General features: G+C 46.0%; 1 protein-coding gene across 1 annotated transcript; it reads right to left on the reverse strand.

The window, feature by feature from the left end:
* Positions 1 to 2,379: 2,379 nt before the first annotated feature.
* Positions 2,380 to 10,924, reverse strand: SLC30A1 (solute carrier family 30 member 1). Its single transcript, XM_010201489.2, has 2 exons — positions 10,261 to 10,924; positions 2,380 to 6,853 (listed from the first exon to the last, which is right to left on the reverse strand). The coding sequence occupies exons 1-2, from the start codon at positions 10,889 to 10,891 to the stop codon at positions 5,943 to 5,945; spliced, it is 1,542 nt and encodes a 513-aa protein (XP_010199791.2). The 5' UTR covers positions 10,892 to 10,924; the 3' UTR covers positions 2,380 to 5,942.
* Positions 10,925 to 12,998: the final 2,074 nt, after the last annotated feature.

The raw sequence follows: 12,998 nt of genomic DNA on the forward strand, positions 1-12,998 counted from the left end.
CAGTGAAGCGGTCACAAATGAACTCATCACTGCAAGCTCACAAACAGCTCAAGGCAGGTATTAATAACAATCCTGCTCTCCTCAGTATTATTGCTGGCAGCTCTATCTTTTTCTGCAGTCAATACTTTTCTCCCAACAAACTTTACAAACTGCAGTGTCTCTGAACTGAAACAAACACAGCTGAAAACCACCAAAGCATCTTCTGCTCTAAAGTAGGTATCTTCCAAAGACATTTAATGAGACAGTACGGACTTCTATTAGGAAGCCTACTTTTTTGACTCACATGTTAGATATTTAACCAGGGCCAACTAACAGGGCAGGAAGATTTTCTTATTCTTCTCAAAGGCTATTTTCCTTAGGGAAAAAAAAATGCAGGGGAGGAAAGAATCCCACATTTTGTGTGTTTTGCATAATTAACTCTTCACATGGTACTAGAAATGAGGAAATATTCTTTTAATTGCGTCTGGAATCCAGACTGTTGGAGGCTATCAATTTACAACCCATTTATTAATCTCTTCTTCTACTGGTGCTCTTTGTACTTGTTTCTGAGGTTCAAGGAGGTGGTGAGAGTGCATTTCAACTAGTCAAATTTCTTCCTAGGAACTGACCTGAGAAAGAAATCTCAATTAAAGTATCTGACATTTAAGAGCTCCATTTATTTTCTCAGGACTGTAATATTCAACTTAAAGAAAAACAAACAAACAAACAAAACTCAACCCCCCCCCCAGGAACGTTACTATTTATTTTAAAAGAAGGCAAAAAGAAATCCTCATGAATAGGATTCAGGATGTGAAAAAAAGAAGCCATGTTAATCCCATGTGCTTTTTGGAGACATACGAATGAGAGACATTTTTCAGTATGGCTGTTTTGTTGTTCAACTACTCAGATAACACGGTGAATGCAAAAACAAAATGAATGTGAGTCTGCCAAATCACAGTACTGTACCTCATAGGCACCTAACCACACAAAGCAAAGGTCACAAGGAATAATCAGACTCTCTGTTATCACCAAAGCTACATTTGATTTGGAAAATTGTCAAGACGGGCTTTAGCTCAGGCAAACGGAGCATCCACCTCTTTCCATCCAGAAAATAGAGAAAGAAACAAAGCTACTAGAGAGCTGTACAACTTCAATGCATACCTAAAAAGGGTGTAACCGATGCTATGCCACGAAACTAAAATAGGCAGGGCATATTTTTATGCTTTTAAATATAGTTAGGAGTATTTCCCGTTCCCTCCATGTGGAACTCAGAACATCTAGCTACAAAATTCACCCCCTCTGGTCTCTCCATAGCTGAAGAGATTAGAAAGTGCAGTCGAAGCAGGGGGCAGGGGAAGGGGAATGGCAAGAATCTTTATCCCTCCTCCCCAAACTCCACTAGGCAGTGTTTAATAAATTCAGATGGCCCCATTTCAGAAGCAAATAGCAATGTAAGTAAACTTGTTTGCATGTCTTAGGACATTGTGGGCTGTTTTTCTTTCTCTTTGGAGAACAGGGGAAAGGTGAAATTACAAAAAACTGACAATACTTCTGCTGCAAATTTAGGAACATCACAGTACTCCTGATTTTAATGCATCCATGAAAATCTAGGTACTTTTAGTTGTTCTTCAAAAGCCAGGCTGTAAGGGCAGAAGCTTTGGGCTCACTCCCATGAGCAATTCTTTGCACACAAGTAACTACTCGTCAGCCCAATTAAACTATTCATGAACACAGAAATTTACAGGACTGAGGCCTTGCCATGACTTTTTGGGAGTCACAAGTTGGGGCTGGTTTTCTCTTTTACATAACTATGTGTATGTCCATACTCAATCCCATGACGCAGCAATAACAGATATTACCGGATATTCGGCCTCAAGTTGCACCAGGGGAGGTTCAGGCTGGATATGAAGAGGAATTTCTTTGCTTGAAAGGGTTGTCAGGCACTGCAACAGGCTGCCCAGCGAGGTGGTGGAGTCATCATCCCTGGAGGTGTTTGAGATGGCTGGATTTAGTACTTGGGGAAGTGGTCTATTGGTTGATAGGGCTGGGACAAAGGCTGGACTCAATGATTTTAAAGGTCTCTTTCAGCTGAAATGTTTCTATGATTCTACCAAAAGCCTAGAGTGGATGCTGAAAGCCACCAAGCTAAAATTCTAAGGGGTTCCACAGAAGCAATTTACTCTGCTACAAAGGCAAACTTTACAGTATCGTGGCTAGCCCACTGAGTGTCTGCATCAGTTCTGCACTGCACCTTTAGGTGCAGATACAATCTAAGAAGTGATTCTAAACCAGCATGTTTCTGGATGAGACATGTCCCAAGTGTAAAATATTCCACCCAATGATGTTCGGTATGTCTCTGACACATTTAATCGGAAGCATAAACGATCCAGACATGGAAATACAAACTTCTTTTTCCTTAAAATCAGTGTTCCATATTTTTTTTTATTTTAAAAATTCAGGAATGTGATACACAATACAATTAGCTCCCCACCACTGCAGTGTTCACTGACATGAGATTCACTAGTTTCATGCTTTGTGGAAAAAAAAAAAGAAAAGAAAAAAAAGAGAGAGACTGTGCAGTGTTTTTGAACGCTCCCAGTATTCTGGAACAGTGTTCTTCAGAACAAATCAAGTCTGTGTAACCACACAAAGATCAGGTTAAAGAAAACAATAATCAAGCTAGCCCACAAGTTAGCAGGTCGAGTCTCATACAGCCAGAACAAACACAAAAATTGTGTTCCTGCTACTGTGCAGCCACCAACCTTGACCTGACTTTCTGCTTTAAGGAAATTCACCATTAAGGGCTAGAGACTAAAGGGCCCTGCTAACACCAGCTGGTGCTGCAGAGGCAGCGCGACACACGAGCAAGAGGCCCCGCAACTCTCCCCTCTGACCCCATCATCATCATCGTCGTCACATCTGCATCCTGTCCTGGTAATAAAAAATAACGTGGGGGAGAGATTTTTGTCTTTTAAGCTAGCCATTGCCTGCAATGGACACAGAAATAGAAAAATATGACTTCTGGTACACACACACACACAAAAAAGATTAAATAGTTACAATGGAATTGGTGACTACAACTCCATCTATTCAGATGCATTTACCGAGACTGTTAACCAACGGTGTCAAGGCTTAATTGTTGCTCTCATTTTAGAAGAGCAATGGGAGAGAAGCTTCTCAGTCAGGCTTCTCAGTGCTACTAAGGTTTGTCCTGGGTTGTTTCTGTTTTGAAAAAGAAACTATTGAGCAGTAGTTCCATGGCGCATTTGTGACATACAGCAGGACCCCAACGATTCATACAAATGACTGAGACCAATTTTAAACTAGTGAGCGAAACAATTAGTGAAAGTTTACCATAAAAAGCGAGGATACACGTTTCCAAAAAAATAGTACTTTGTTCATTTCCAAATTTCCTTGGCTAATACTCTGTAGTATACTAGCAGTGGTAGCATATTTTGCAAACGTAGTCTCATACAAGATCTCATTTGTCAACTCTAGATCATATACAGGTAACAGAAGAAAGAGTTAAGATAATTCAGACAAAACAAAACCATATATAAATACTGTATTAACATATTTAAGTTAGTTTACGAGACTATACAATGAGCATAAACACAGAAAAAGGTGACAGATGCTGACTGCTGTGAAGCACCAACATCCCCAAGCAGGTGCGGAGCTGAACTGACCCATCCACACCCCGCAGCTTCCGGCAGGTGGATCCGAGCAGCCAAGAGGCAAAATAACGGCACAATGCTGCACCCAAGCTCACAAATCCTCCTCTGAGAGGGGGCTCACGTGACACCTCACTGAGCTCCTCTGCTTCTCCAATGCTTTGGCACGTAGCATTTGGCCAACCCATCGGCACGCACCACAGCGCTTGTCTGGCCCTGTGAACTGCACAGCTCATCTACGACACTGATAACCCACCCATGGCTAATCAAGAGTTGACTGCAACACTCTGCTGAGAAGTTAAGTGAGACCACTGACATGACGGGCCAATCCAGGTCTGATGGGCAGCAGGCTATTTTGAACCACTTCAGAGTGATTATCGTATGAGACACATATTAGAAATGCAAACCAGCGAGGTTTTCTGCATCCGGAGGCAAAGCTACATTCCCTTCACTAACAAAACATTCTTTAAAAAATAATAATAACCTACAAGTAAATACTGTTAAAAACCTGAAAACCACAGCATCAAAGAATTCCGTAAGGCCAAAATCATCGTCAGTTCCCTCTGTTGTACCCAGGTATTGCAAACGCATTTTTAGAAGAAGTAAATACCATGCAATTTAGTATGATATGCTTCTTCCAGTGCCTTCCAGTAACAGATCTCAGCACTCTTCACACAAGAGTTAAGCCTCACAACATCCCTGTGAGGTAGGTATTATCCCCATTTTCAGACAGGGAAACAGAGGCAGAATGTTTATCATGTCCAGAGTCACAACCAAACAATGGAAGATCTGAGTTGTTTTCCAGTTTTGAGCATAAGAGCAGTCAAATCACAAGACACTGTTTCCCATGCATAACTTCAGGGTGGATCCAAAAGGTCATGTTTTTGATTAGACTTATTGCATGTTTTACCTCAACTCTCACTTCATCTCTGTCAAATTCACAGAGCCCAGAGACTCGTTTCTCCTTTGTTAAGGTGTTAAGCTGGCAGCATCCTGTAACAGCTTCTTGAGTGCCAGTTGTCAATTAACTGAATTAACATTTTAAATCATAGATTCAGATACTTAATAAGTGAAATTATGTGACACATAAATATCTCAAAGTGTGAAACACAGTGAATGAAATCCTACTCCCTGCCCCACGTCCTCAGACGTCAGTGGAAGGCTCCTGAGGATATGGTGGGACCAGACTGTGGTCACCACAAGTGCTTACAGACACATCCAACTACAAGCAAAATGCACCACTGAATTACTTGTAATGGAGGCCACTATCTATGCTACGAAGCATGAGTTACCCCTTCGGTGCTTGGGAAACAGAGCACTTACTGACATAGCTAATTCTTTTATCTTGGTAGACTGAACATCTGTTAAAACAAAAATGAAGCGCTAGCTCTTCATTCATAGCACTGTCAAGGACTCTTTAAACTTCAAAGACTTTTAAGACCAGACCCAACTTAGAAACGAGGAAAAACACCAGAAAATCCACAAAATATGAAGTATGCGTTACTTTATCGGTCAGTCTCACGTCTTGATCACAGAGCAGTACACAGCAGCTTGAACTTCCACTCTGATTTAAAAAAAGCCAAAAACTCAACCCTTTCACATCTGATATTTTCGCAAGCAGTTGATTTTAATTACCTCGCTACCTCGCCAGAAAAAAAGTGGGGACAGTTTCTAACAATCACATGACATTCTCTTTAAAATATGCTCCACAAGAAATTCATTAGAAAAGCTTTCACATTTATTATTCTATAGGTTTAAGGAAAAAAAATACGTGAAACTTCGAAGTAGTTTCCAGTTTTAAGTAGTTATATCTTAAAAAACGTTCTGTGAACTTTGGTTTCCTAAGGGCTTCTCGATAAACAATATATTAAAATATCTACAAATCAAATATTAAAGGAAAAAGTAGGTCCAAGAGATCTGTAACACAAATTGAGTTCCTACGTGCTTACGTCTCAAATACCTTTTCACCGGAAAAAAACAAATATTTTCATTTGAAAGCATAGCAAAAAGTGTCTCTGCCGAAATGGTGAAACCGGTTTTCTGAAGTTGTTACAGCATCCCTGCACTTTCTGTCTGTCTCAGTACAAAGTCAACACAAACACATTGTATCATGACAGTGACATTATGTTTCTTTAAAACAAGCATTCTAGATTTAGCAAATATGACAAGAACAAGGACTTCAGCAATTACACTACTTGGCAAAATTGCGTCTCAAACGTCTGTCTCTTCCTCTTGCAATATAGCTGTTGTGAAAGTCACCCAAAGCTCAGGTGTTCAGCACCATCTGGGGAGTTACAAAGATGACTCAAACTGCTCGTTCTGATCGATGTTGGCCGCTAGCTTAACCGAAGGGATGCTCTCCGACTTAGTCCTCCTGGCTTTCGGAAAGTCGATGACAACTTCTGAACAGGAAATGCTAAGTGACGAAGATTTTTCTGTCTTCTTTGCAGTACTATCTTCTCCTGTTCCGCAACATTGCTTCAAAGCACACTGAGTCCTGCAAGGGAACTCGCATTTCCCTCTCCCAGACTCAGAGCCAACGCTAGCAAACTCGGGCTGAATGGTGGTTGCGTGAATCCCCTCGTCGTGAAAAATCTCCTTGATGCGCTTGGCCACCATCATGTACGTGGAGGGGTCGGGACACTTTATGTGAGCGGTGCCAATGATCCTACTGCCTGCTAGCTGCCAGATGTGTAGCTCGTGGACTGCTTCAACTCCTTCAAGGGTACGCAATTTGGAGTTCAGAGAATGAACATCTATTTGTTTGGGAACAGTCTGTAGAAGTATAAGGGCCGACTCCCTAAGTAACGGGTAAGTTGTGTAAAGGAGGATACAAACCATTATCAGACAAAGGACGGGATCTAAATATAGCAACCAGCATGGACCAGCCACCGGAATGCTCTCTGCCTCAGACCCGTTTGCTCTGCCAAGTGTTTGGGATAAAGTAGCATTTTCCATGCAATGATTATTGACACATGGATTAAAGCAGGGCCTATCTTTGGGGCATGGATTCCACAACCCATAAAAGAGCAAGGCATTCACTACCACAATCACTGAACCTAAGGCATCTCCAAAAACATGCAGAAAAACTCCACGCATGTTAAGCTGTGCACTGGAGTCTTCTTCAACCTCCTCGACATCCAGAGGATAATGGCCAGCGTTGCCATTCACTTGTAGGTCAGCCATGTCGTCTTTCATGTCGCCTGCCAAGAAAACAGTAAAATGATTAGGCACAGGCTATAACATCACACATCACTCTATGTAAAATAATGACTGGCATTAAGCTTGCCACATCCAGTACGAAACTGAAAAGACAGCAATTCTACCCATAACACTTTGCAACGTTTTCTCTGGCTGACAAATACTCAATTGTCCCAGTAAGTGATCCGAGTAGTCTACAAGGCAATTGCTGGAACATGAAAAGATGCTTCAAGTTTGAACTTGAAGATGACTGTGTTTTCATTTATTCTGCTGAAAAATTGTTTTCACATTTTCCAGCTCTTTAACTATTTGACTATTCCCTGTTCTTTTCATATGCAGAATTGCAGAGCATGTATTAAAAAAAGCTGGTTAAGTAGCTAAGTAACTCCCCCCATCTCGCTTTGAAAAGCCAAAAAGCTAATCACATTGCTAAAATCTTTCTTAAATCATAGGACTGCACTGCCATTTTATATTATAATTTTGAGGCCAGAAGTTCAAAACCTGTATGGATATTGCTTTATAGTAACTTTTTCTCAGGTTTAGCAGTTCATTTTCAAAAGGAAGTCTGAGATGTACACGGAGCCGGTAGGATTGTAAGGCACAACGAGCCGAGCTTTTAGGTCTAAACCACAAAATTTATCGATATTGACTAAAAGACAGTCTAAGTTATCACTGAAGCTCTCAGAGGTGACAAACTACTGTTATTTTTATTTCAGAATACATAAATCACATATATTTCAGTTGGTTTTGGTTGTTGAGTGACATAGAGCTGCTGATGCCCAAAGCCATATGTCACAGACCATCCAACACACAAGCGAATATTTTAGTGTCCTCCTTTGTCCAAACTGTTTCAATATTGCCACTCCATCACACCTAACTAGCTATACAAATAAATGCACACATCACTCCAAAGAAGAAAAATTTTCAAAGGAAAATACCTTCCAATGTTCAAAGTTTAAAGTATTTTACACAATTAACTTCCTATTTTTCTTCAAAAGTTCTTCGGATGGAAGGTTTCCCGTGTTAAAGAAGTGTAATGGGCACTTGGCCACCAGCCCAATAAACTGAGACAAGGAGTTCTCACTGCTTCTGTGGTTATTCTGTTCAGAGCTTTGTAAACATTAACACGTTAGTATGACCTGCGGCTTCTGCCGCTCTGCTCTTATGATTGTGACAAAGTGCCTGTAAGTTCTTTCCTCTCAGAAGAAGGGGCAGGCTCCTATGAAGGTGGCTGAGCGGGTCAGTTCCAAGCCCCAGGCTCATAACCTGGTGCAAATTACACTTCTGTCCTAACACTCCAGCTACATTTTCCACACAACTTCTGTAAGCCACAGAATACGGGACCTGTAACTTGCCAGAGAAATTAAGAAACTAGCGGAAAAGTATCTCAGGTTACAGAGTTCAGATCTCAGGGAGAGCAAGGAAAGAGGAACTTTTCTGACACTCTACTGCCTCAAGTACTCAGAGAAAAGATTTGGAAAGTCAGCAGATCTATCTATAAGGGTAGGTATCAGGAAACACAGCTCCAGAAAGCTCTTGAGATTGTTTTTAATGGTACAAAGATACCTGTGCAGGACTAGCCCCTAAGGCTATCACTAGCTTTCCACTTTCTCCTTAGCAAATCAGGGTCTACCCCTCTTTGCAATTTCCAGTGAAGTCATTGTACCACTCTCAGTCATTTCCCTAGTCTTCAGCCACACACCTTACGGCTTCTCACAAGTCTTTGAGAACTTTCACCTGTAATGCTTCCATGGGTGAACTGTGAATAACACCATCCATTACATAACCATGGCATGGCACAGAAGGAAATCCAAACTTATTTCAAAGTTTCACTGTGATCAAAATTGTACCCTTTTGCCACCTAAATACCCGCAAGAAATTATTTTTTATTGCCAGAAGGACATCCGTGAGAAATTCCAGACAAGTTAGCTCAAAGCAGTATATGTATTAATCCATGTTAAAAATTAATCTTTTAGTCCAGAACTAGTCCAAAACTCGGCAGAATGCACAACTTCTCTGCTCTTTTTCACCACACAAAAACAATTCACAAGCCAAGAGATCTACCAAATCAACAGTTAAGCTAATTTTACATTGTTTGAAACTAATTAGGAGGATACCTTTGTCAGAACTAAACCGACAGTAGGAGCTTATTATGTGGTCAAGAAAATGGTGTACTATATTCAGAGGAACTTTCCTATCCTCTTGTAAAACACAAGAGAGAGGGACTGTTGAGTTTCTCAAACATGTGTTGGAACCTCTGACCACAGAAAAAAAACCAAAACTGCAGCAAAGTTCACTTTGCTCAATTAAAACTCAGTTTAAGATAAAACAGTGGTCTCCTGATGTCACCCTGAAAATACAGGAGAGGCGTGGGCTCTAAAGACTAAAACCCCTTCCTCCTGCTAACAGCAATGCCATATGATTAAAGCAGAGAAGCGACCATGAGGCACCTTTTCACTCTGCTTGGCTTTGACCAAGAGACTTCCAAATAAACTATGCAAGCTTTCGGATCCATTAAGAAAATAACGCAAGAAATACCCTTCCACAAAACAGACAGTTTCATCATAATTGGGAAAGGAAGACTTTAAATATATCTCTATGTGCGAGTGGGAAGGTGTGTGCTTTAGAAAGCTAAAGAAAACTAATTCAAAGAAACCACGCATGTACCCTTGAAACCAGTGAGCTCCACATTCAGTGCCTATTGCACAACTTCCACGGTCCTGACTGGTATTTTCCAAGACTTCTTCCTATTAATACGGATATCATGAAGAAGTATAACATTATTGCAGTGGAATATAAGTCAGTATGTTCCATTCGGACTGAGATTAGCTTCTCAGGTAGTAAATGACCCAATGAAGAGATCTGACTGTCAGGACCAAGGTGTTGAGCTGTGCTTTATTTGATGCACAGCCAGTTCCAAAGGCACTAAGGACACGTCTTGTGACAACTTGTGTCGCTAAGCAAAAAAACACTTGTCATGTGTCTTCTCCAACAGCACCAACTTTTTCTGAGGCAAACACTCTTTCATGCTTTGACCTGTCTGCAAGAGAGACACACATCTTAAAGCACTTCTTTTAGCACTGGAAAGAAAGGTGCAAGGCAGAGGAGGTGCAATGCCCATGTGTCTGAGAGTGCCGCTAAGAAAGTTTCTTGCCTCTTTCCCAGGAAGAGGGATGAGTGGTTCCCACGAAGCTCGCGCCCGGTGGGACAGAGATGACTTGGGGAAAAGGCCTCCCTGCTTCCTAGCACTATGCTGGGACACAAGTGCTAGAACATAGACACTGCTATGCTGGGACACGGTCACTAGGACATAGTCCCTGCTAAGCTGGGACGTAAGAGCTAGGACGTAGACACTGGTATGCTGGGACATAGTCCCTGCTGTGCGGGACAGAGGCGCTATAGGGCTTACCCAGCTTCTCCTGGCCGACTCCGTTGGAGCTGCTGCAGTTCTCCACTAAGGTGCTGGTCTCTTCCCGGTGCAGCGCAGCCTCCCCGTCCCCAGGTTGCTGCTCGGCCTTGGGGCCGCTGCGGGGGTGCTGCCTGCCGCTGTGCGAGTGCCCGTGGCCGTGGGAGTGGCCGTGGCCCCCAACGCCGTGGTGGTTGAAGAGGCAGAGCCCCAGCAGGTTGATGATGAGCCCCGCCACCCCCACGCCGATGACCACCAGCGGCTGCTGGATCTCGTGGGGCTCCGTGAAGCGCTCGATGGCCTCCAGCAGGATGGTGAAGCAGAGGGCGGTGAGGAAGACGGCGTTGACGAGGGCGCCCATCACCTCGGCCCGCACCCACCCGAAGGTGTTCTTCTTGGTGGCGCGGGTGCGCTGGGCGAAGCGCACGGCCACCAGCGCCACGACCAGGGCCATGACATCGGAGAGCATGTGGAAGGAGTCGGAGAGCATGGCCAGCGACGACGTGACCCGGCTCACCACGACCTCCACTACGAAGAAGAGGAAGGTGAGCGCCAGCATGCACAGCAGCCGCGCCCGCCGGTTCTGCCACCACCGCGGCCCGCCCGGCCCCTTCGCCGCCATCCCCCCGCACATCGCGCCGGGGCAGCGGCTGCCGGCGCGGCACGGCACGGCACGGCGGAGGCGCGACGAGAGCGGCGGGCGCTCGGGCGGTCAGACGGTCGGCGCGACGAGCGGCCCGACGAGCGGGCGCGGCGATGCGCCGAGGTGGAGCGCGGCCCGTTCCCCGCCGCCGGCGGTTCGGCCACAACCGCTCCCTCCGCAGCCGCTGGGCGAGCAAACTTTGCACCCGAGCCCCCTCACTCTTTCCACACGGAACCCGAGCCGGCACGGCCACGCCCCCCCGCCCGCGCCCCATTGGTCGCCGCCCCCCCGCCCTGCGGCGCCCGCCCGCCCCCGCCCCCCGCCTCGCTCACCATTGGCCCGCGCGCCCTCGCGACAGGCGGTGCCCGCCCTCCCGGTTCCGCCCATTGGCCGCGGCCGCTCCGCCCCGCCGGGCCCGTGCCGTTGGAGGGGGACGCGGCCGCGCGTGACGTCCTTGGCAGCGGCGGCTCCGATTGGCTGAGGGCATCGGCTTTCCCCCACCTTCCCCCCCCCGCCCGCCAGCGGGACTCGTGCAAAAGGTGCGTTTCACACGGCCCCGGCCCGGCCCGGCCCGGCACGGCTCGGCCCGGCTCAGATCGGCGAGCCTGCCCAGGGGCGGGGCTTCCCCTGAGGGCGGGAGAGAGAGAGAGAAGGGCGCGCTGGGCGGGGGTCACGCGGGGGCGGACGGGGGTGGGGGGCGCCTCGAGCGTCACGCGAGGGCCGCGAGGGTGGGCAGCAGCCGCCTCCTGACGGCTCCCCGGCGGAACGGCCGACGGCCCTCGGGCACCGCGGCGGGAGCCGCCAGGGCCTGGCCAGGCGGGTCGGGAGCCCCGAGAGCCGGCCAGCGCCACCGAGCTCGCAGCGCCCGGGGCGGGGGCACCATGGAGCTCGGTTGTCGGGGAGGAGTGCAGCCGTGCCCAGGCCGCCTCTGTCAGAGCTGAAGCCCTGGCTGTTAGCGGAGGGTCTTTTGTGCCCGCTGGGTTACGAACGCGAGCAGGAGGCGCAGTGGCCTCGCGGCTGCCGAGGCACCAGTGATGGCCTTGGCCCGCCGTGGCCCCTCCGCGCCGCCCAACTGAGAGACGGGGAAGGAGCCAGCGGTTCCTCGGCTGGAGTTCGCAGTTGCATTTGAACACAAAAGTTCCACTTAAACACAATGAGAAACTTCTTTCCTGTGAGGGTGAGTGAGCCCTTGCACAGGCTGCCTTGCACAGGGAGGCTGTGGAGAAGCATTCCTGTGCGACCTGATCTAGGTGGACCTGCTTCAACAGCGGGGTTAGACTAGATCTTCAGAGGTTCTTTCCAACCCCTTACCATTCTGGGATTCCATGAATTCCTTTGTAAATTGCACCGAGTCGGCATTCATCCCCAGCTGCCGAATCAATAGCCGCATTTACCGGCCACCACACACACCCCAGTACATCCCAACAGCTGTTTCCCACCGCCTTTCGAACTCATAAGGTGTTTTTGAGGTCTGGCCTTTTTGCAGGGGGCTATTTAATTTTTCTCTTGAGTGTGCCACTGAGGGCAGTAGGATGAGTGATGAGGCAATAGTAACCAATGAGCAGTTAAAAATTTTGGAGAGAAGAAACTAATTTTGCCTGAAGAAGTTTTGAAAAGCTGTAATATAACAGAAATATATAAATGCTGAAAAGTCAGTCCCTAGATACTTAATATTTGTTTTATTAAACTTGTAGTTAAGGAAAGAGAAAACATGTTTTGGGACATCTGGAAAAATCACAAAAATGTAATCACAAAAAAAAACCCCAAATCACAAAAATGACAAAAATACAGAGTTGAACTCTGCCTCTTGTGTTTTAGGGAGCCAACAAACATGGCAGCAACTGAGTGTCCACAAGAATATCCCACAATTAGGAAATGAAGAGAAGAGACAAATAGCCATAGCTAGTTGTAGCTATAGAGGTGTAGCTGCACATATGGATATGCAGCGGTAGTAAGAAAAGTGGTGCAAGACATAGCAAGAGTGCAGAAGCCTGTTGTCATACGTGGAGATTCCAAAGGAATCATGTTTCAGGCTCCATACAAAGGTTCCCGACCACTGGAGCTGGACAGCTAATCTCATTTCATTAGGACCAGGAGA

Source organism: Colius striatus, chromosome 2 (genome assembly GCF_028858725.1).
Source record: "Colius striatus isolate bColStr4 chromosome 2, bColStr4.1.hap1, whole genome shotgun sequence".
Taxonomy (NCBI): Eukaryota; Metazoa; Chordata; class Aves; order Coliiformes; family Coliidae; genus Colius; species Colius striatus.

Excerpts from the sequence above, each read along its gene's own strand:
- SLC30A1 (XM_010201489.2), bottom strand. The coding sequence starts at position 10,891 with ATGTGCGGGGGGATGGCGGCGAAGGGGCCGGGCGGGCCGCGGTGGTGG. Across the intron at positions 6,854-10,260 it reads AGTCGGCCAGGAGAAGCTGG|GCGACATGAAAGACGACATG; the intron begins GTAAGCCCTATA and ends TTTTCTTGGCAG.